Raw genomic sequence first — 21,308 nt, 5'->3', positions numbered from 1 at the left:
CACATGACCTGTACTTGTGACTTATTAACTGAATGTGTATTTATATGGAACGTATCGACACAAATGGATTAGAAACGCGTATTGTGTGTAATGATTCTTGCTTATGTTATTGGATTTGGTTTTATCACAAAGTTTACGTTTATTTAGACCCCCATTACCTACAGTATTTAAACAGTAGCTGCTCTTTCCTTGTATTTCAGACAATAATTAAACAACAGTAAATACATCAATGCACATACAACATTTCTACTCACAATGGGACTCAATACATTACCCCACCACTGAGGTACACAACAACCAATATCAACTCAAAGCTCGGCTAATATTCTAATATATAGCTCTATATAAAGATTTCATCTCTAACAAAATAAAAAAATATATATTATTGAGCAACTCATTACTAAATTACAATTTAAGTGGAATTGATGGCTCTCTACATCCATATCACATCTACCCATTTCCTTGTGTAAACAAATACAATCTTAACTTTTGCTTAAAACATTAGTCCATTTGGCCAATGCTTAATAATGAGTGTTTACAGTATGAAACTCATTCTACACGGCGGCAACAGAAAAGGACCCTCTGATTACTGCTAAGTGGAACTATGATATCTGTCTGATGAAAACCGATAGTTTAGTAAGCAGTGCCTGTGCGTTGTTAGTAGTTCTGTAACACCAGTGTAACCAGTAGTTCATCCTTCCTGCTACAGGTATCCTCATCACCACCATCGCCTCCAAGGGAGAGCTACAAAACTGGCCGGGGCTTTTACCTAAACTCTGCCTGCTGTTGGATTCTGAGGACTACAACACGTGTGAGGTGAGGATAAACACTGGGAGATATAGGTCGGGTCTTATGATTGTGGTAAATTGATTGTCAGGGCCGACTTCATATCGTATCTTTTAATCATATCGTAAAAGATGTCCCCCATACAGATGTTAGTGTTGTCTATATTGTAGAAAAGATCATGAAAATCTTTTTTTACAAGGTTACATGCAAAGAGAGGGACGTATGAGCAAATGGCAACAATGAAACTGAGAGAAACCACCTGCATAAATAAGAGATATTAGATCATATTTATTATTAATTTGACAACAACAGTTAGCATTCAATATGGACACATTCATTTATTCTCTTTCCACTCTACAGGGAACTGTCAGGATTTGTCCACATACTAAAATTAAACATGTCTGATATGCTATGATTCCCCCGCAGGCAGCTTAATCTGCAAACATTGGACCTAAATCATGAAATACAGCAAAGCCAGGATCTATATGGCAGTATATTTTAGAGATAACCGTCAATATTTGGATATTATGGTGATATAGTTGTTTGTATCATTTGGTTTCTTAAATATTACTTAGTTCTTTTTGTCATAACTGTGTGTGAGAGAGAGAGATTAAGTTAATGCACATTGGTGGTCGTGTGGTAAGGAGCACTTATGGCTATAAGCAGGCCTGTCTGTTTGTTTGTTTATCTATTTATTGTGGAAAGGGAATAGAGCTGGGTCGGCTATAAAGCAGCATCTGGATCACATCCTGCTGGCCAGATGAGCTCAAGGCAGTCTCACAGCTGGAGCTGCAGCCACCACTGCAGATTATTCAACATGGAATCATTTATTCTCTTTCTATCCTTTTTGACCAGAGAACCATTATGACCCCATTTTCTGACTTGGTGCACATCATCACCCAGATAGCTTTCATATCAGCAGCAAACAATGCAGCGTGGCTTTTGTTTTATACTGCATGTTGTTTTTCTCTTTAGTCCATTATGTTCCAATTCTTTGCATTTTGCAATATATCTCTGCTTTTTATCACTTCTTGATTGCATCACGCAGAAGTGCTTTATGCTCTGCGTCTTTTGATCATATCAGCTTCTGTAACTGCGTTGAAATGTTGGATAAATGCACCAGTGCAACAACTAGAATCACCATACAGTAGCTTGTTGTGGATGTTGGATCATTTGATGGGCGTAATGGTGCCGCACCCATACTTCGGCTCGCATAAACACTCATGGTCATTAATATGCTGTCAGCTGCATGTGCCTGTGACATCAGCCACTATAGGGAAAGCGGATTCATTACATCGGAGACCACAAACAAATTAGGCGACACGTTAAACTGCCATCGTTGAAGGGCAGGAAATGGATCCCGGCAGGATCTCTCCTCCCTTCCAGCAGGAATATATTTCACTGTACTGTCTGAAATTTAAGGAAGAGATGTGTCAGGAAAAAAAAAATGGCTCTCCTTGTGGCACCACGGACGGCCTCTCTTTATAAAGCTCATTCAGAAGCTGAGATTTAGGTCAGCTATTTACCGCAGAGGATCTTGAAGTGTATGTGTGTGTGTACAAGGCTTAAAGCTGAGCAGCGACCGAATGTAGAAGCTCCTCATAAGGCTCACTATGATTGTGGAAAGCAGCTTGGAGGCTGGAAAGCTTCTTAATGTCTGATCTTGTTGGTTAAGTTGGTGCTGGATGGAAAAAAAGGCTCTTCTAATCTTTTTGATTAAAGGTGCAAAATATATTTAAAAGGTTGCAGTCTGTTTGTTTTTAACTGTTCTGTCATGATGCTAGGTAAGCAAAGGTATTTTTGCTGTGCCATTGATCTTTTCCATGCTGCTTCTATCAAGTGTTTTTTAAGTACTTTAACGGCTTACAGAGCCATCAGTGTGGCTATATACTGGAGTAATGGATGTGTTGAATGTTCCAAGTAATGTTAATGGAAACAATGATACTTAGGAATGGATTTAAACGTGTATAAGAAGAGAGGTTTTTAGATTTAAAGCGTCAATATAAATCAGCTAATGCCACACCAGACAGGTATTTTGTGAAGTTGAGCTTGTTTTATAATGTAAGAAGTGGACAATGTTACACTTAGAATACATGGAGCTACAATCATATCACTTAAGGTCATATTTTTTATAAGGAAAAGCTCGTGTTTCACTACAGTGAAACTGCAACCTTGTGACATTTGTGTCATGTGGAACATGGAGCTACTCTCACAGGCTGCCCCTTGATTAACTGTGGTTGTAACGCTTTGTACCGATTAAATGAACAGAGTTTATGCCAGTTGTTGTGGAAAATTAGTGAAAGCTTATTCTTCTTATACATATTTTAATCAGAGAAGTTCAAAGGTATGTCGGAGTCTGCAGATGTGCAAAAACCAGGATGGACACATCGTTGACGTCCACTCAGACCATGTAAATGTACCAGAGGCAGCAAATAACCGATGCGTGCCAAATACATTTTTTAAGGTGCTGACTGTTGCCATAGAGTCCCCTTAATAATCCACACCATTACTGCCTCCCACACGTTGAGATCTATTTTGGGAATATGTGTGGCGGCTGCCAGTGTACGGTTTCAGAACATCGTGCACTTTGTAGTCCAAGCGACGGGAAACGAGTGGCTGCATGTCGGCCTCTGGGCCATTTGATCAATAGAACGTGTCCTCTGTGCTGTGCATTCACGGTGCATGTATCCAAGACGACCCTCATCAATCCGCTACAGACTCATCCTCACTACGAGAGGACAACAGCCTCACAATGACTTCATGTCTGCTAATGGACTAATGGAGCTTTTTTCTTTATCAGGGGTTTGCTCGTGGTGGGAATTTCTGTACAGTCTAGACATGCTCTTTATGAAAAGTGCCCTGAGATAACTTCTGTTGTTATTTGCTGTTATACAAATATAATTGAATTGATGTTGGGAGGAAATAGAGAGTTGGATACACGGTATAATTGGGGCGTGTTTGCTGTTCATTTTTAGTAATGTGTTGTCTTTATTCTGGGTAAGGGTGTTTATTTTTGGCATTATTGGGAGAAAAGTCAATACTAACATTTCAGCGTTTTGTAATTCAGGTTGTAAGCCAGGGCAGGCAGCCAGACAGAAGTGAAAAACACAGCCCTCCTCCGTCAGCTCTCCACTCTGTGTCCTCAGCCCTCACCACCAGACGAGCACGGGCCTATGCACACGCTTCATACAGTCACATGTACTAGTCGTCCATTGCACACATCATCCTTCATACAGTAACCTGCAGAGTATTAGTCTTTCATTCCAAACATAATCCTAATCGTAAGAGTGGAGTTATATATGCTGACTTGTTGTAAAACCATAATGCTTTTGGTAACATTTTCTCTCGATCTCTGAAACGCTTCTCCCATATTGTAGCTGGTTAGAGCCTAGAATCACAGTGTATCATCTCAAAAGGGCTTTACAGACCCACAAGTTTGCATAGAAAAAAAGGCATCAATTCTCATAGAATTTCCCTTTTTCTGAAATGACCTGTGATTGGCCAAAGTCACCCGTCAAGGGCTAGAAAGCCTGAAAACAGAGCCAAGAGGAGGTGCAGAAGTCTAGTTTTCTCTCAGACTGCCTTAATTACAATTGACTGAAAGATAATTGTTCAATTTTTGCCCAGTCACTCGTAAAATAAACTGTCTACCCCAGCTTTGAGTTGGGGTATTTCTTCTTTATATAATAATAATAAAACATTTTCAATATATTTTTTTATATATATATATATATATTATATTATATATTATATTATATTATATTATATTATATTATATATATTATATATATATATATATATATATATATATATATATATATATATATATATATATATATATATATATATATATATATATAACAAAGTGCATGTATTTCTGTAAATTAGAAAATAAAATCAACCCCAGCTCTTCTCCATGGTAACAGCAGTTACAGCTGTACCGTAGGTCCTGTCTTGTTTATGGTTGCGGAGCTGCAGTTGTAGGAGGAGCCCCCTGTGGCAGCAAACTGTACCCCTCTCTACGTGCTCTATAAAAGGACAGGAGCAGGTGTGTTGGATGCCGGGTGTAACGTTGGTGGATGGCTTTATATATAGGTCTGCCTGTGAGCAGTTTAACTGTTGTGATTAATGGCAGCTGGAGGGCAGTTGCGAGATTGTTGTGAGGATGAAGTCGATCCTCCGGCGAACAAATGATCATATATTAACTTGCTTTGTCACCTCAGTGCTCGTTTGTTCTGTGACATTCTTCACATTTCCAGAGCTGGAGGAGAAGGAGCTGTTTAGTTGTTTAAATGCATGCTTCTCTGTTCCCTGGCTTGCTGTCATCTGCGTGACTTACATTCTCGCATTTAATGAGCGTCCAAAGCAGGACTCGAAGGGAGGATTACATTTTAGACGCTTCAGCATCAGTGAAATTCCATTTCTTTGCCCTTCTCTGTTGACACACGGGCACAGAAACACCCACATCACATTTTGACTTCATTGCGAGGGGCCTTGTGTCCGGTTCCGTACATATTCACACGTTATGAGTTATAATTGAGCTGCATTTATGGTTTATTACAGTTTTTCCAGAGCCCAAATCTAATGCTGCAAGATTCATTCATTAATTTAACAAAACAAAACTTAACTATTTTAGCATTCTGCTTTGCTGAATAAACTGAAGAATTTAAAGATGATTCTGTGTTTACATCAAAAATGCACCACAGGAATGTTATGTTTGACATGTTTTTCTTGTGTTGCAAAAAATACCCATAATGACAGCAACCAGCATTATTGTTAAATCTGATCATGATTGTATTTTCTCAATTTGTCTTTAAAATGTAAAAATATAAAAATATCACTCTGACATCTTCAGATATTATGTTTTGTTTGATCAACAGTCCAATACATTCAGTATGCAGTGATTTAAAATGGAGAAAAAGCAGCAAATGCTCACGTTTTAGTTGCTGGAACAATTTTTGGGGCAATTTTGCTTATAAAATGACTCAATCAACTATCAAAATAATTGCTGATTAATGTTATCTCAATTGGAATGATCAATTACCGCAACACATGTGTTTCAGCAACTACAATTGTTCAATCAGCTGAATCTGGAATCATTCGTTACGAGTACGTAAAATCTTGTGTTTGAGTATTTCTTTACTAATTTGAGAAATGTGTATACTAATGAGGTAAATGTCTGCGTTGACCTTGGGAACATTTCTCTCCTTCTGTTTGTGACCTTGACAAAGCCTCCTCCTCGTAGACTCCTCATCTTATTTCATGCCTTTTGGCTCCTCCACATTTTATTTGAGACCATTCGGTATCTGTCATCCGAGAGGAATGCCGACACGGGAACGGTTTCCATGGCAACCCATTTCAGACACCGTCGGTGTCCGTGTCGTGCTGTTCCTCGTATCAGCTCCTCGGGCTGCATTTCTGTGAGAGACAGTGGAGGCTGCAGCATATTGTGAACATGCATACTAACCATCAGTCAGTATTAAGAGGTGTGTGTGTGTGTGTGTGTGTGTGTGTGTGTGTGTGTGTGTGTGTGTGTGTGTGTGTGTGTGTGTGTGTGTGTGTGTGTGTGTGTGTGTGTGTGTGTGTGTGTGTGTGTGTGTGTGTGTGTGTGTGTGTGTGTGTGAGAGACTGTTTGAAGGTTATTAGAGCAGAAGTTGATGAATCCTTCTGAAGATCATAGATGAAGGAGGAGGCTCTCGCTCTGTGCATAAACTAGAACATGGTGCTCTATATGACCTGTACTTATGTAAACACATTATGATCTTACATTTGTACAATGTAGAGCCAGTAGAATATGAATATATATTAACACCATGTTGACATTGTTGAGCAAAAATGTGATGTCAAAAAAAAAAGACGGTAAACAGAAACCTGAATCCATTCCTCCTCCACGCACCCTTTTCTTTAGCTGCAGTGTAACTCGCCTCCATGTTGGGTTTCTTAACAGCGGACTTTTCATAACGTTCTCTGTTGTTGTTTTTTTCCGTTTTTCTTTTACCCCCTCAGGGAGCGTTTGGAGCCCTGCAGAAGATCTGTGAGGACTCTGCTGAGATCCTGGACAGTGACGTACTGGATCGACCTCTGAACATCATGATCCCAAAGTTCCTGCAGTTTTTTAAGCACAACAGTCCCAAGATTAGGTACTAAGCTTTCTTTTTTATTGACGATAAAGCCGAATGTCAATCATGCCAGCATCAAACATGTTTCTCTCCAACTAGGTGAATGAGTAAAATTGTTACTGCTGGTTTGGAGGATCTAAGGCATTGTTATTGAAAGGGTTCATAAATTCTGTTAATTATTCATACATATTGATGATACATGGCCATCAGTTTAATGCATACATTTTTTAAAGACGTTCCTATTTCAATACCAGTATTGCCTCCGGTACTCAATATAGTCCGATATGAAAGAAGAAAAAAATGGTATCGGATCATCAACATCTCTGGGGTTTTCTGACAGCTGCTTTCTAATTATAGGAATTACAGTTTCAAAATGTTTTGTACTAAGAATATGAACTTTGAGAAACCTAAGTGGGGGGAAAAAAGGCCATCATTTATTTTCCCTCTTTCCTATGATTTTAGAGCATTTCTATCTGGAACATATATTAAACGAATCATCTATTAAAGAGTATGTTTTAGCAAGCAGATAGATTTATTCGCACACGTACAATGTATTTAGAAAACAGACTAAGTTGAAGTCTGAGTCTGTGGTAATGCTACAGAACAGAACAGAAGAAAATACTCCCTCACATTTGGAGGTTAAATCAAGGGTGACGGAGCAGAGAAGAAGACAGGGGCTGCATTCATAGTGAGTGACACGTGAGTGGAACGTGTCTGAGTGGTTCCTAAGTGGTGGTTATTGTGTTGCAGGTCTCATGCCATTGCCTGCGTGAATCAGTTCATCATCAGCAGGACTCAGGCTCTTATGCTGCACATCGACCCTTTCATTGAGGCAAGTCGGACTGTAATGCTTCCGTGCACTTTGTTGTCCTTTTTGTGTCTGCGTGTAAAGATACACAAATGCACGCAAACATGATTGAGTTTTACTTTACGTTTTATGTAGTCTTTTTCCTGGCCTTTTTAAAATTGGTTTTACAATTATTTTATTGATGATTGTGCTATGCCTTGTTAGGGCATGGAAGGAAAGATACAGAACATTAACTTAAAATAAAGTGCTGGCTTAATATTTAATATATTTTATAATATTGTGGAAAAAATACTTTGAGTTTGGGTGTTTTTTAATAGCAACATGTACCATCCTTAAAATGTCAAGTAGCAATTAAATTGCAACTTTTAAACTTGAAAATTTTAACTATGATCAATGTTAAATTGCTAGAATATATGTTACAAATATACAATAAAATCTTGGCCCAAGATTGGTACCAGATTATTGATATCACACAAGAATGTAATGTGATTTATTACTTTATTGTGTTTGCAATACCTGATTCATATTCATTCACAAATGTACCTTGTATTCTATTCAGTGGTTATTGTTATTGTTTGTTGTAGTACTATAGTTGTTGTTGTTGTTGTTCTTTCACATTGCATAGAGGAAATTTGACCCTGGCGTCATTCTATCCTTTTGTAGAACCTGTTTGCACTGGCGACAGATGAGGAACCAGAAGTGAGGAAGAATGTGTGCAGAGCTCTAGTCATGCTGCTGGAGGTTCGCCTGGACCGTCTGCTGCCACACATGCACAACATCGTAGAGGTGAGGGAGTTATGGAGTTGTAACGTTATAGAGAAAGTGAGAGCAGATGTATAGTTGAAGAATAAATATATGTATTTGTAGGATAAGTGGTGATTTTCTATATTATATGTATTATATTTCAATATTTTCTTATTGTAACAAGTGTTGTCTGTCGATAAAGCTTTTTCCCAAATGCTCCATTGTTGTTTCGAAGAAATATGTTGCAGATGTTGCTTTCTAAAAAATGAATCAATTCATGACTAAGAATGGTTAAATAAATAATGTAACTCGATAAATAGATGGCTTCAAATACACCCCTGGATCAGTATCTGTTGACGACTGATTCCAGTGATCGGTGATCGTGCACCTTTTTAAAATGTCGATTTTGGTCCTTTTCCTAGGACGTGTTAATAATTAAAAACAGAATATCTTTAATGATGCGCTCCTGATGACGTTCTTGTGTTAGTCTGCAGATGTATTTGCATCAGCATTTTCAGAATGAATTATTACATTTTGTATACATATAAAGTGTATCATTTTAAATTGCCCACTATTTCATTTCAGTACATGCTACTGAGGACTCAGGACCAAGACGAAAATGTCGCCTTGGAAGCCTGTGAGTTCTGGCTTACTCTGGCGGAGCAGCCTGTGTGTAAGGAAGTGCTGTGTGGACACCTCTCCCAGTAAGAATGCACGCACACACACACACACACACACACACACACACACACACACACACACACACACACACACACACACACACACACACTACACAGTCTGACACTCCAGTGGTAATATTGCAAGCTGTTGATTCATAGCAGCCTTGACAGTAAGTGAGTGAAGACCTGGTACCAGGATGATATTTCTCTCCCTCACCTCAAGATGGCTGATTAAGAACCCTGACCGTTGACCTCGGCTCTAACATCCCTCGCCACGCTGTCACATTAAAGTGCACCCACAGCAGGAATCACATGTGACTGATTGCTTGTGGGCTCCGACCTCTCCTTGCCCTTTGTTCTCATCTGTTTCCTTTGGCCCTCTGCTCTAGGCTCATTCCAGTGCTTGTCAACGGGATGAAGTACTCTGAGATTGACATAATCCTGCTCAAGGTCAGTTTAAACGGCCCAATATTTGTACCTGTAGGTAGGAGGATGGATTGCCCTGTGACATGCAGCTCAATTAACTGGTTTTGTGTCGCTGTTCTCTCATCCCGTACATTCGACACCAGGGCGACATCGAGGAAGACGAGGCCATTCCGGACAACGAGCAGGACATCCGGCCGCGCTTCCATCGCTCCCGCACTGTTGCCCAGCAGCACGAGGGCGACGGCATCGAGGACGACGACGACGACGACGACGATCTGGATGATGATGATGATACCATCTCTGATTGGAACCTGCGTGAGTTTAGTGCCTGTGTTAAAGAGCCGCCAACGTTTAAATCCTCCCCTTTTCATCATCTCCCGTTGTCTTTACTGAGAGCTAGGAAACACAGTGTATTGATCACTTGTCTCTTCTTTGTGTCTACTGTACCTGTGACGTCTGTACGATGTTTGTCCGCACACTTCTATGTTTGTTTGTTTGTGTGTCTCCCTTCTTTTCACCAAACTTTAGGGAAGTGTTCGGCTGCAGCGTTGGACGTGTTGGCCAACGTGTTCAGGGACGATCTGTTGCTGCACATTCTGCCCCTTCTCAAAGAGCTGCTCTTCCATCCGGAGTGGGTCGTTAAAGAGTCCGGCATCCTCGTGCTGGGGGCTATAGCTGAAGGTATGAAGGGAAAGAGGCGTGGAGACAAAACATTGGGTGTAAAGTCTCCCTCGGAATATGGAATCAGAAGAAATGACGCTGTTCTCATCCCTGTCTCCAGGCTGTATGCAGGGCATGATCCCATACCTGCCTGAGCTCATTCCCCATCTCGTGCAGTGTTTGTCTGACAAGAAGGCCCTGGTGCGCTCCATCACCTGTTGGACACTGAGCCGTTATGCCCACTGGGTCGTCAGCCAGCCTCCAGATACTTACCTGAAGCCTCTAATGGAGGAGCTGCTCAAACGTATTCTGGATAGCAACAAGCGTGTGCAGGAGGCTGCGTGCAGGTAAGCGTTGATAAAGCCATGTGACTTTACAGCACACAAGGATCCCTGCAAAATAAAAAAAAAAGTAATGTCACATGTTAGCACATGTAGGTTGCATGACTTTACACTACGTTGCTTTCTTCCCTGCTCGTTTTAAACGATTGAATAATGCCTGTAAGGGTTTACGGTTTGTGATTCAAGTCTGGCCAGGAGTCATGGTTTCAAATGTGTGATGGGTGTTGTTGAGAGAGTTGGAAAGTAATGAATGGGAGCCCGAAATCCCGGCTAAATACTGTGTAACATTCCCTTTTACTTTGCTAGCGCTTTCTCTTTAAACACAATGCTGCATCGTCACTGTAACAGGAAATGTTTAACTTTTGTAGCAGTGTCTTGTGTTTGCATTCTTTTATGATCAATCTTTCATCATTTACAAGTATGTAAGGGATGATTTCGTAAATAAGTTACAGCGATAGACTGCACGTCTTTTGCGGATTTGAGATTAAAATGCACACCGGGTAATATAGACCAGAAGCCGAACCTTTCACTGCAGCTCCGGCTGTTTGTGGAGCTCTGTGACGACATCTAGATGCACAACGTTCAACCCAGCTCGAGCAGCAGTGGTTGGCAAAGCGAAGCCAGATCCAGGATTTCTCAATAAGGAAGAAAGAGTAGCCTTTTTTTATGTGGAAAACCATGTTAAACCAATAATTAATCATAGCAGAGTATTTTTATATACTTTAAAATGTATCTTGGGAGGATTCTTTTCGTTGTCGAGAGGTAATAATGACAAATGGCTTCCTGTATCTCTTCTTTCCAGTGCCTTTGCCACTTTGGAGGAGGAGGCCTGTACAGAGCTGGTTCCCTACCTGGCATTCATCCTGGACACACTGGTGTTCGCTTTCAGCAAGTACCAGCACAAAAATCTGCTCATTCTTTACGACGCCATCGGAACACTTGCGGACTCAGTGGGGCATCATCTCAATAAACCGGTACGCAGAACAGAAATATGGACTCAGTTTCACGTCACATTTTCATGTGAATATAAACTTAGCACACAGTATTTACTCCTTTGTACTAATTTCACTTTACTAGTGGTAGGTGTACTTTCTGATTGTATAGTTTAGACACCATGCCCAGAAGATAAACAAGCATCAACAAATCCCCCATGCTTCATAGGTTTCTTTGTATGGGTGAATGCATTAACGTCTGTTATTATCATACCCACTCATTAGTTGCGTACTGTGTTTGTGTAAAGACTCATTTAATCTGTGTTATTTCTCAGGAATACATCCAGATGTTGATGCCTCCACTGATCCAGAAATGGAACCAGCTGAAAGACGAAGACAAAGATCTCTTCCCTTTATTAGAAGTGAGTCTCTGATGGGAAGTTACTGCCTGTATTAATCCTGTATTTGATGGTGAGTCACTTCCCAGACGATAACAGTGTATAAATAGACCACTCACTGTATCTTCCTCCTGTCTGCCTTCCTCAGTGTCTCTCGTCTGTAGCCACGGCCCTGCAGAGTGGCTTCCTGCCCTACTGTGAGCCAGTGTACCAACGCTGTGTCAACCTGGTGCAGAAGACCCTCGCTCAGGCCATGGTGAGTGTGAAGACACACACATACACCCTCTCTCTCAGCTCATTGTTTTGGTTTTTAAGGCCATATTCACTCTTTAAGGTGATAATATGCTCTTTTCATTCTATGGCACGTGGTCTAAAGTGCATGGCACAAGTCATTTATGGCGTGTCCAGATCCTCTTTTTCAGGTTGAACAGCACATAAACTCGGCACAAAGTAAAGCACAAGGGGCAAAGGGATTGTATTGGGTCTCTTTTTCATTGGTGTGTGTTGGGCGTAACATGAATTAAACCAATCGGAGTGTCATCTCACATTTCCTTAGAAGTCAGTGTGCTTGCACCGGGCACATTGCTATTTAAATGTGAAAATGATTTTGCATATTGGAGAAGCAAGCCTTTTTCTGGGGTGAAAATGTTCCTTTTGAAAGGCTAAACAAATGTGGATTCGAGCTTAAAGAAGCAGATGAAAACATGTGGATTTAGGAAATAATTACATCTTCAACACCAGTCTGAAACAATCCTACGCAGCCACCTCTGGACTCTTAGTCTTCAAATAGTACAATACTAATAATATAAGTGTAGACTAATCTTTATCTGCTACTGATCAGAAACACTGGGTTTATACACAATGCATAGACATGCAAAAATCAAAGCTTTGCAGCATTCAAATGTTTATTTAGAATTTGAATGTCAAATAAAGCTTTGAGGCTTCCAACTATTTGGTTCAGCCATAGAAGTGTCTTATAGTGATGAGTTTCATATTGTTATTGTTGCTGTCCATTGACGGGTGTGGCTGAATTTATGTTGTGTCATATTGTGTCTGTCACAACAACGACTCCTTTTCAATGCTGTCTCTCTCTCTCTGTGTGTGTGTGTGTGTGTGTGTGTGTGTGTGTGTGTGTGTGTGTGTGTGTGTGTGTGTGTGTGTGTGTGTGTGTGTGTGTGTGTGTGTGTGTGTGTGTGTGTGTGTGTGTGTGTCTGTGTGTGTGTCTGTGTGTGTGTGTCAAGTAGTAAGAGTGTAAACACGTTTCCCCACCTCTGTAGGCGTATCTTACTATCTGAATGACGAGCCCTTTAAGTAGCAGGGAAATACTGCACTTTTGACCTCACACCAGGTTTCGGTTGGTTAATGGCGCAATTGTTTTCTGCTGCCTAAAAATAGCGACACGGCACCACAATGCACGTGACCACACCTATTTTTAAGGCTAACACACCCACGAGGCGCAGTGTATACTTAGACAGCTAGGGCGTGAAAATGACAACTGCCCCAATATGTCAATGTTGTGTTTACAGCTTGTTGCACTGCCCCCAAGTGGCCAAATAGAATACATTTTTGCAGGTTTAATGTACAGGCACACCGTTAAACTATTCCTTTAATCATTAACAGTGGTTTGAATGAGCTGTTTCAGGATAGAGATTTGACTTCATAACTAGATAACTTATAACTATCTGTCAGTTATTTGTGTTAATTTAATTCTAATCCTCTTTTCTACAATCATTCACTCTTCTAGCTTTATCAGTCCCAGCCAGACCAGTACGAGGCCCCTGACAAAGACTTCATGATCGTGGCTTTGGATCTTCTAAGCGGCCTGGCGGAGGGGTTGGGAGGCACCATTGAGGAGCTGGTTGCCCGTAGCAACATCCTCACCCTCATGTACCAGTGCATGCAGGTGAAGAAAGTGAATAACATGCAGCTTATCTGATAAACTGATTAAATAACTTGCATTGTTGACATTTTTTTTTGTTTTTTTTGTCCTCTCCAACTGCTCAGGACAAAATGCCAGAAGTGCGTCAGAGTTCCTTTGCCCTGCTGGGAGATTTAACCAAGGCTTGTTTCGTACACGTCAAACCGTGCATCGGTATGTTCTGTGCAGTTCGCTCTCTCTCACAAACACTGTTTGGAAACAAGTTGTTGTCCAGTTGCTAAATTGACCCGCTTTCCTTCTTCCAGCTGATTTTATGCCCATACTGGGTACTAATTTAAACCCAGAATTAATATCAGTGTGCAACAATGCAACATGGGCAATCGGAGAGATATCTATACAAATGGGTGAGTGCTTCCATTTCAACAAATGACCACAATGTGTCACCATTTGCAGTCACCAGAGTAAACACTTTTCTTTCCACTGTTACTTACTGTTTTCCCACTACCGTAGGGTCTGAGATGCAGCCGTACATTGCCATGGTGCTGCACCAGCTGGTGGAGATCATTAACAGGCCAAATACCCCAAAGACTCTACTGGAGAACACAGGTACCACTCGGTGGCAGTGCTGAGACAGCCAGCCAGGTCGCCACACACAGGGAGGTGCTCAGAAACACTCAGGTCCATTCAGACAGGGATTCACCACACTCACTAGGGTTCCTGTCCTGCCCCCTTTTGTAATCTCTGTCTAAAGAACCCATCCCAAAGCCATGGGCCTTACAGGTTTGGCTGGTTTCACCAAAAGTATGCAAAATATTTCAGCTAATGATTTGCGACCTGGCAGTGTGGCCTGTAAGCTGAGATAAAAGAAAACTAAAACCCTGGGCAAGCCCTGCTGTGAAATTCTTGACACTTGAATCGGGCGAGCCATCTAAGTGCCCAGTAAGTCTTAGAATTTACTAGTGTGGACTGACTGTGCACCATCAGGTGAAGTAGAATACAGAAGCAGAAAGAAATGCAAAGCACAGGCAGTGTGTGAGATAGATAGATAGATAGATAGATAGATAGATAGATAGATAGATAGATAGATAGATAGATAGATAGATAGATAGATAGATAGATAGATAGATAGATGAGTTCACAGCCTCACATAGTTAACTGATACCATGAGACAGACATTTTCTGAACACTTGAACAATAACTATGCATAAATGATTGAGAGAACACCTAATCTGATTCAATGTAGGGCATAGAGCACTTTTTTTTTTTTTTTTAAAGGTTACACTGCACTCTTGTTTTTTTACAAATTAATTTTGAAATTATTATTTAATGATCTCATCAAAAAGATGCATTCAAGGGTGAAGTGTAACCTGCCTTGATTAAAGAGAAATCTAGGGACTCTGTAGATGTGTTCCTGTTTGTTTGCTGTCAGTTTATTTGTTGCTTTAATTTACTGTTCTTTAAATGTGGATGCATATCTGCCAATAGATGTTAAATGTTGTTAAGAATGGCCAATGTTTGATGCAGGATACATGATAATTCTAACCGTGTCGTTAACATTTCGACTTTCATAAGAAATGTATTATTGTTTGCATCTGGCCTGTGAACTTTTTTCACCATTTGTTGCATGTTTTCAATGTGTTAATTGAAAACACAACACGGATACAGAGTAACTCAACAAGATCAGGATGTTTTGGCCTCGTCTGTCATAGAGATCTCCGAGAGAACCAGTTTATCTCTGGAACTAAATTGAAATGGACGGCCACGTAACACCACGGTCAGTTATCGGTGGATGTGGCTCCGTTTGTCTCCGATCAGCTTATCCTGCACTGAACTTTATTCTAATGAGCATACCATCTGCTTTCTGCATGTGTCATTGGACTGTTCATAAATGCCTGTTTGTTAATGAGAATGTTGCATAGTTTTGTGTCTCTTAAACTTAGGTCCTCCCTCCTCTCTGCCTCATAAGAACCTGCTGTGCTGGATACTAGTCTCCCTCCATGTAGTTGGCTTGGAGTAATCTGTCATTTTCTTTTTCAAAAGAACAAAAAAAAAAAGAAAAAAGAAAAACACATTTCTGTTTTGTTATGGAAAAATAACATTTGTGAGTTTAAGGGAGAAATCTCTAAGTGAACTTGTTTAGGCCAGTCACATACACATGCTACACTGTAGCTAGCCTGTGTCTTTCCATTGAGACCTACATGATGATTTCTAAATCACTTTCCTAATAGATCTGAATAGCTTTTTACGATCCATATGATTTGTGAAAGCAGATGCCATTGTTTGCCTTTTTTCTATGAATGTCCTGTCAAAGTTGTCAATGTGTTCTCCCTTAAACGTGTTGTATGTTTTTTTTATAGAGTGTCATATTTTTACATTCCTCCCCGTGACTGAAGGGGCAGTAATAATCAACACTAGTGAAATCTTCTGTTTATTATCATACACAGATTCTGTTGATTTATGTCTCTGAGTTGTTTGTTTTTTCTTTATTTTTTTCTCCTCCCCTCCTCATTGCTCATGTCTTGGTTGGCGTTTGGTGGTGTGTAACCGTGATTGCGTTACCTTAGCAATAACAATTGGTCGTCTTGGTTACGTTTGTCCTCAAGAGGTGGCACCCATGCTACAGCAGTTTATAAGACCCTGGTGTGTATTATTCAATCTTTTATTTAATTCATCTCCTCTCTGCTTTCTTCCTTTCTTCTCGTCTGTCTCCCGTTGCTCCCCCTTTCTCTCCCCTGTTGCTCTCCTCTCCTCACTTTCCTTCTCAAAAGAAGTCTTTTCAGTTGTTTCGTATTTTCTTTTTTTCTTATCAGTTTGTAATCATTTGCCAACCATGTGACTAACCCTGTCCTCTTTTAGGTCCTACTTGTGATTTTTTATTTTTTTTTGCCTCAGTAGCACCTTCATGTATTATACATTGATTTGTTTAATTTCTAGTTTTTTGTCATTGTTAACTGTCGCTAACCCTAAAAGATGCATGGGATCAGATTTGTCACATGCCTGCTGGTTCTAAAAACAGAGAAAGGAAGCAGTCTTTGCTGCAAAACAGCATTCCTAAATCCCTTTCTCATACAGTAGTCACCCAGCTGCATGTGCCTGTCCCCAAAAAAAGACCCCCAACCTTCTCTAGTCTTTTAAAAAAAGTAATGTTATTTTCAAGGTGCTATAGATGAGGTTTTTAAGAAACACACTGCTCATAGACGACATTTAAGTAATTAGAGCTCAAAGTAGTTTGTTAAAAGTAAAAATGTTTGATTTGTTTTATTTTAATCTGTTTTGTGTGCATGCTTGACTTGTCTGTGGTTATCTTTTAGGTCATGATAGACACAATTGTATCCTCACATGCATGTAGACATACAGAGTAATATGTTTTAACGACCAGTATTGATGATGATAAGAAAACATATACAGAAATACATTTGTATTAAGGATGAGAATAGGCTATAATTGTTTATTTCTCATAGATATAATGTTAGTGTATTCATATAGGTATTTGCAGTAGTCATTTATAGTGGCAGTTGTTTTTTCAAGTATTCTTATTTAAATTCTTTGATATGTCTGATGTTAAATTTGGTCGTCCATGTTGTCAGGTGCACCTCTCTACGAAATATAAGAGACAATGAGGAGAAAGACTCTGCGTTCAGAGGAATTTGCACTATGATCAGTGTAAATCCGGGAGGTGTAGTTCAGGTGAGGCAAAGAAAATACGACGGCAGCGTGGTCGTTATGTTGTCAGTTGCACCGCCCGTTTAAATGTTGCCTCACCTCTCTTCTCTGGAACAGGATTTTATATTCTTCTGCGACGCTGTGGCCTCCTGGGTAAATCCAAAGGACGATCTCAGAGACATGTTCGGCAAGGTAAAAGTAGAAAATGCTCTGTTTATACACAAACTACTGGATTAAATCACAAGTTGGAAGTATTAATCTAATAGAATACATTTTCAGCAAAATAAAACATCCACTCAGTCACCCTGTCCGCCCCCCAGTGGCCAAATGGGGGCATTGTAGGGTCTACAGTTGGCCCTGCTGATAATAACCGCTGTCATGCACAAGATCTATTTTGAAAAGGCAGCGTTTCATTTCAGCTTGGTGTGAACTTCTCCCGGTGTTTGATTTCAGATCCTCCACGGGTTTAAGAACCAGGTGGGCGAGGACAACTGGACGCGCTTCTCAGATCAGTTCCCCATGCCGCTGAAGGAGCGGCTGGCAACCTTTTACGGGGTGTAACTGTTTCCACGGCAGTGTGCCTCATCGCTGGGGTCAGTTTCCTCTCTCCTATCGTAGAAATACGCATTCAGAAACATGCTGATATCCGTATTTGATATGTTTTCTTTATTCTAATGAGGCCTCTCTTTCTCTACGCAGGTCATTCACTATGGGAGACAATATAGGGAACCTCTTTTACCCAGGGAACATGTTACCCTTTACTGGGGGGAAGGGTCTGCCTGCTGAGGGGAGGGAAGGGGTACGGACCCCTCCCCGACCTGAAGGAGGGGGTGGGAGGGAGGTGGTAGCTGCAGTGCCCAGTGCCCCCCATGCACAGGCAAGGGGGGAGGGGGAGGGACTGCCAGGACAACCTTATCATGGGAGGAATATTCATGTTATCACATCTCAATCAGAAATAATGAAATCGATCACCTTTTTATTCCCCAAACTTCTCTTATTTTCTGTTAACTTAACTACTGAGAAGAAATGTAAGCAAAAACTCTGTGACGCATTTGCTCTTTAAAATTGTTGTTTAGAGGACGAGTTTGCACTTTGAAATGTGCCGAAAATGGTCTTCAGAGCCAGATACGCTTTAATTATCACGTCAGACTGATACGTGGTGCGTGTGTGTGTGTGTGTGGAAATCCTCAACATGAATCAATCCTACCAGTAGAGTAGAAGACTGTTCATTTAACAATGCAGTTAAGTTGATGGTTCATCAAGAGGTATTTTCTCTAAATACAAGGATAGCTTAAAGCTAAGGAAAAGCAGCTGATGCTAAGAAAAGCATCATATTTGATCCGAGTCCTATTTATAGAAAGCTGCATATCACCAAGAATAATTTATCACCTATATAGTTATCAGTTTCTTTTTTTCCAGTGTTTCTTTTTCTTTATCAGGGCAAAAGCTGTTCATAATGTCACTGGAGAGCACATGTTTTCTTTTCAGAGCAGCTTTTCTGGGAATAGGTAGCATGCTTGTATCATTGTGAGAAGCTGTGGAACATTAGTGGTGTGTGTTGCGTTTCCACAGCAGTCTTTGCCCTGTGATGAGGTTTCTTCTTTGACCTTGTGATTTATCTATTAACAGTACTTTTGTTTGGTTTCCTCTACCTGAGAACTACGGCGATCAGCTGTAACGTAGCATGACTGGGTTTACGCACCGAAATCTAAGGAAAATGTGTCAATTCTTGGCTGTGATGTGACGTCGGAGTGAACCTCTCGGTCTGGTCTTGTGGCGTTAATGTGGCGTGGACGTTTCAAAAAGCTCTGGATGCTTACAGTCCTTTATATTGTCGGAGCCTCGTGGAGGGGGGGAAAAAAAATGAAGGAGACACACGGAGGAGACACCACAACGACACAAACACCGTCTTGGTGATTTGTTTTGTGACTCAGAACCACGCAGTCCATGGAATGAATGTTAAAACCTGTTTTATTTCTCAATGTACTGAAGTTTTTCTTGGGTTTTATGGCTTCGTGTGCGTAAAGCATGATCTGGAGGACGACTGTATAATGTTTGGGGTGGTTGTGTTTCGTGGGGTACTTTCATCTTTCTGCATGTTGGTGGCCCCTCACAGCCCAACGTAACGTGGGGAGGGGATTACGGGAGGGAGGGGAGCTTCAATTAAAGGTTTTTAACAAAGTACATAGTACCCATTTATGTATCGCAACACTGGGACTTTTATAACTTCACATGTTCTCCCTAAACGTTGACCCCCCCCCTCCATAGCTGGATGTATAGTTTTTAAATACTGTGAAACTACAACAATGTTAATGTCCCTGGTTGTTCTGCGCTGTTCTATTTTATAAAGTGTGTAAGTAGCCTGAATGTATTCCATGATGGGTTTGAGAGTTTAAATATCTTTGTTTTTTTATGCCCTGCCAGTCATTGTTCCTCTGCTGGCCAGAGTACTAACTGCAGTATTTTAACCCTTTGCGATGCACTTACAGTTTAAAATGGCGAGTGCTTTAAAAATTTATGATGTAGCCAAAAAAAAAAAAAACCTTCAGAATATGACCTGAGTTGTAACCCGATCGCTAAGTATTGCTGCTAAAAATGTATTTACCGAATGCAATAAGTATCTCGATGCAACGGGGTTACTGGAATGTGAAAGTACTTTAGTGTCTTAGATAAACTTTCACAGTATAACAATATAAGAATGATCTCTTGGATTTATCATGAAGGAGGTAAACAGTGATTAGAATGCATCATGGAATACAGAGGCAAATACTTGTATGTGCCACATCATTTTGTGTTTTGAAGTGATTTTTTTTTTGTCTGTCACATTCCAGCTGTTTGGCATGCAAAAAAATGGAGTAATCATGGCTTACAAGGTGTGTGTGTGTGTGAGTGTGAACAGTCCTGTTATTCTTTCATTGAAAGAGGGTAGGTCTATAAAACACGTGCGAAACAATCCCCATACTGTGCTGCGTTTCCGACTTGACTGCTGCTATACATTGTAGTTGTGTTTCACTACTTGAATACGTGTTTTCTATGTGTTTACCTCAGGTTGTCTGTGTTTCAGTGTTATTTGTTCTGATTTCCCCGACGTGTACGCCTTTATGCATCTCCTCTCATGAACTAAAGATAAGTAGAACTCTCGCCCTTTATATTTAAAAATGGGTTAATTTACATTAATGTGTATATGTGTGCAACACTGCTAGCTGTCAAATGTGAATACAGTTGCAAGGCAGGGGGGAGAATAAAATGGTAACTTGCACATACTTCATGTACCTTTTTTCGTCAAAAGTGATTGTTATCATACTACGGTAAATATTTAGTGTGATGTGTACACAATGCCTTGAGAGCAAATACTTTGAGGTTTTGTTGGTGTTTTGCAGTAGATGTACAGTAAACTGTATCTAAAGAAACGTAAAAGAAAAGAAATGGGTCGACAACTCAAAGATAATGTTATAAACATAATTTGCATATATAAGTTTGACTTTCTATGAAGCTTTACTAAAAAAAGAAAAAATGTATTTTATAAAGCGCCCACCATTATTAAGGAATGTCTCGTCAAAGAACTCCCGTATTCTCATTTAGCCTTCATATTGATTAGACTATCTGCCTTCATCTTTTTTGCTGATAAAAGCAAAGACATCATTTTGATAGACATGGTTTGAATTTTTTTTTTTTTTTAATAAGCTGCTAAATTTAAAAAAAAATAAAAAAAAAAAAAAGTAATACTTTTGGGGCCACCAAATATTTTGGATCATGCAAAGAATCTATATTGTACTGTAGTAATTTTGTAATATTTGTAAGATGATATAGTGGATGTGACTGGTTACCATTGCTTGAAATCTGTACAATGTTCCAATAAATTGTTTACATTA

At 40.2% G+C, this 21,308-nt stretch overlaps 1 protein-coding gene across 4 annotated transcripts in view; it reads left to right on the top strand.

Moving 5' to 3' along the window:
• The window catches only part of tnpo1 (transportin 1), a 74,647-nt gene extending 53,339 nt beyond the window's left edge, over positions 1-21,308 (top strand). For 2 of the 4 annotated variants that reach the window (XM_054612362.1, XM_054612363.1), the window contains exons 6-26: positions 710-816; positions 6,793-6,926; positions 7,656-7,737; positions 8,377-8,499; positions 9,043-9,161; positions 9,527-9,587; positions 9,707-9,878; positions 10,092-10,244; positions 10,345-10,570; positions 11,367-11,538; positions 11,832-11,918; positions 12,043-12,150; positions 13,639-13,797; positions 13,899-13,986; positions 14,079-14,177; positions 14,284-14,379; positions 16,338-16,413; positions 17,361-17,460; positions 17,554-17,628; positions 17,890-18,029; positions 18,136-21,308. In XM_054612362.1, the coding sequence (XP_054468337.1) occupies positions 710-816; positions 6,793-6,926; positions 7,656-7,737; positions 8,377-8,499; positions 9,043-9,161; positions 9,527-9,587; positions 9,707-9,878; positions 10,092-10,244; positions 10,345-10,570; positions 11,367-11,538; positions 11,832-11,918; positions 12,043-12,150; positions 13,639-13,797; positions 13,899-13,986; positions 14,079-14,177; positions 14,284-14,379; positions 16,338-16,413; positions 17,361-17,460; positions 17,554-17,628; positions 17,890-17,997 (2,345 nt within the window). In that variant the 3' untranslated portion in view covers positions 17,998-18,029; positions 18,136-21,308. Of the gene's footprint in view, positions 1-709; positions 817-6,792; positions 6,927-7,655; positions 7,738-8,376; positions 8,500-9,042; positions 9,162-9,526; positions 9,588-9,706; positions 9,879-10,091; positions 10,245-10,344; positions 10,571-11,366; positions 11,539-11,831; positions 11,919-12,042; positions 12,151-13,638; positions 13,798-13,898; positions 13,987-14,078; positions 14,178-14,283; positions 14,483-16,337; positions 16,414-17,360; positions 17,461-17,553; positions 17,629-17,889; positions 18,030-18,135 lie in introns of those variants that run through there. The other 2 variants (XM_054612365.1, XM_054612364.1) reach the window with 2 other exon arrangements.

The sequence above is a fragment of the Anoplopoma fimbria genome, chromosome 14, assembly GCF_027596085.1.
Source record: "Anoplopoma fimbria isolate UVic2021 breed Golden Eagle Sablefish chromosome 14, Afim_UVic_2022, whole genome shotgun sequence".
NCBI lineage: Eukaryota > Metazoa > Chordata > Actinopteri > Perciformes > Anoplopomatidae > Anoplopoma > Anoplopoma fimbria.
The sequence above is the reverse complement of the archived record's forward strand: the minus strand, read 5'-3'. Positions and strand labels throughout refer to the sequence as shown.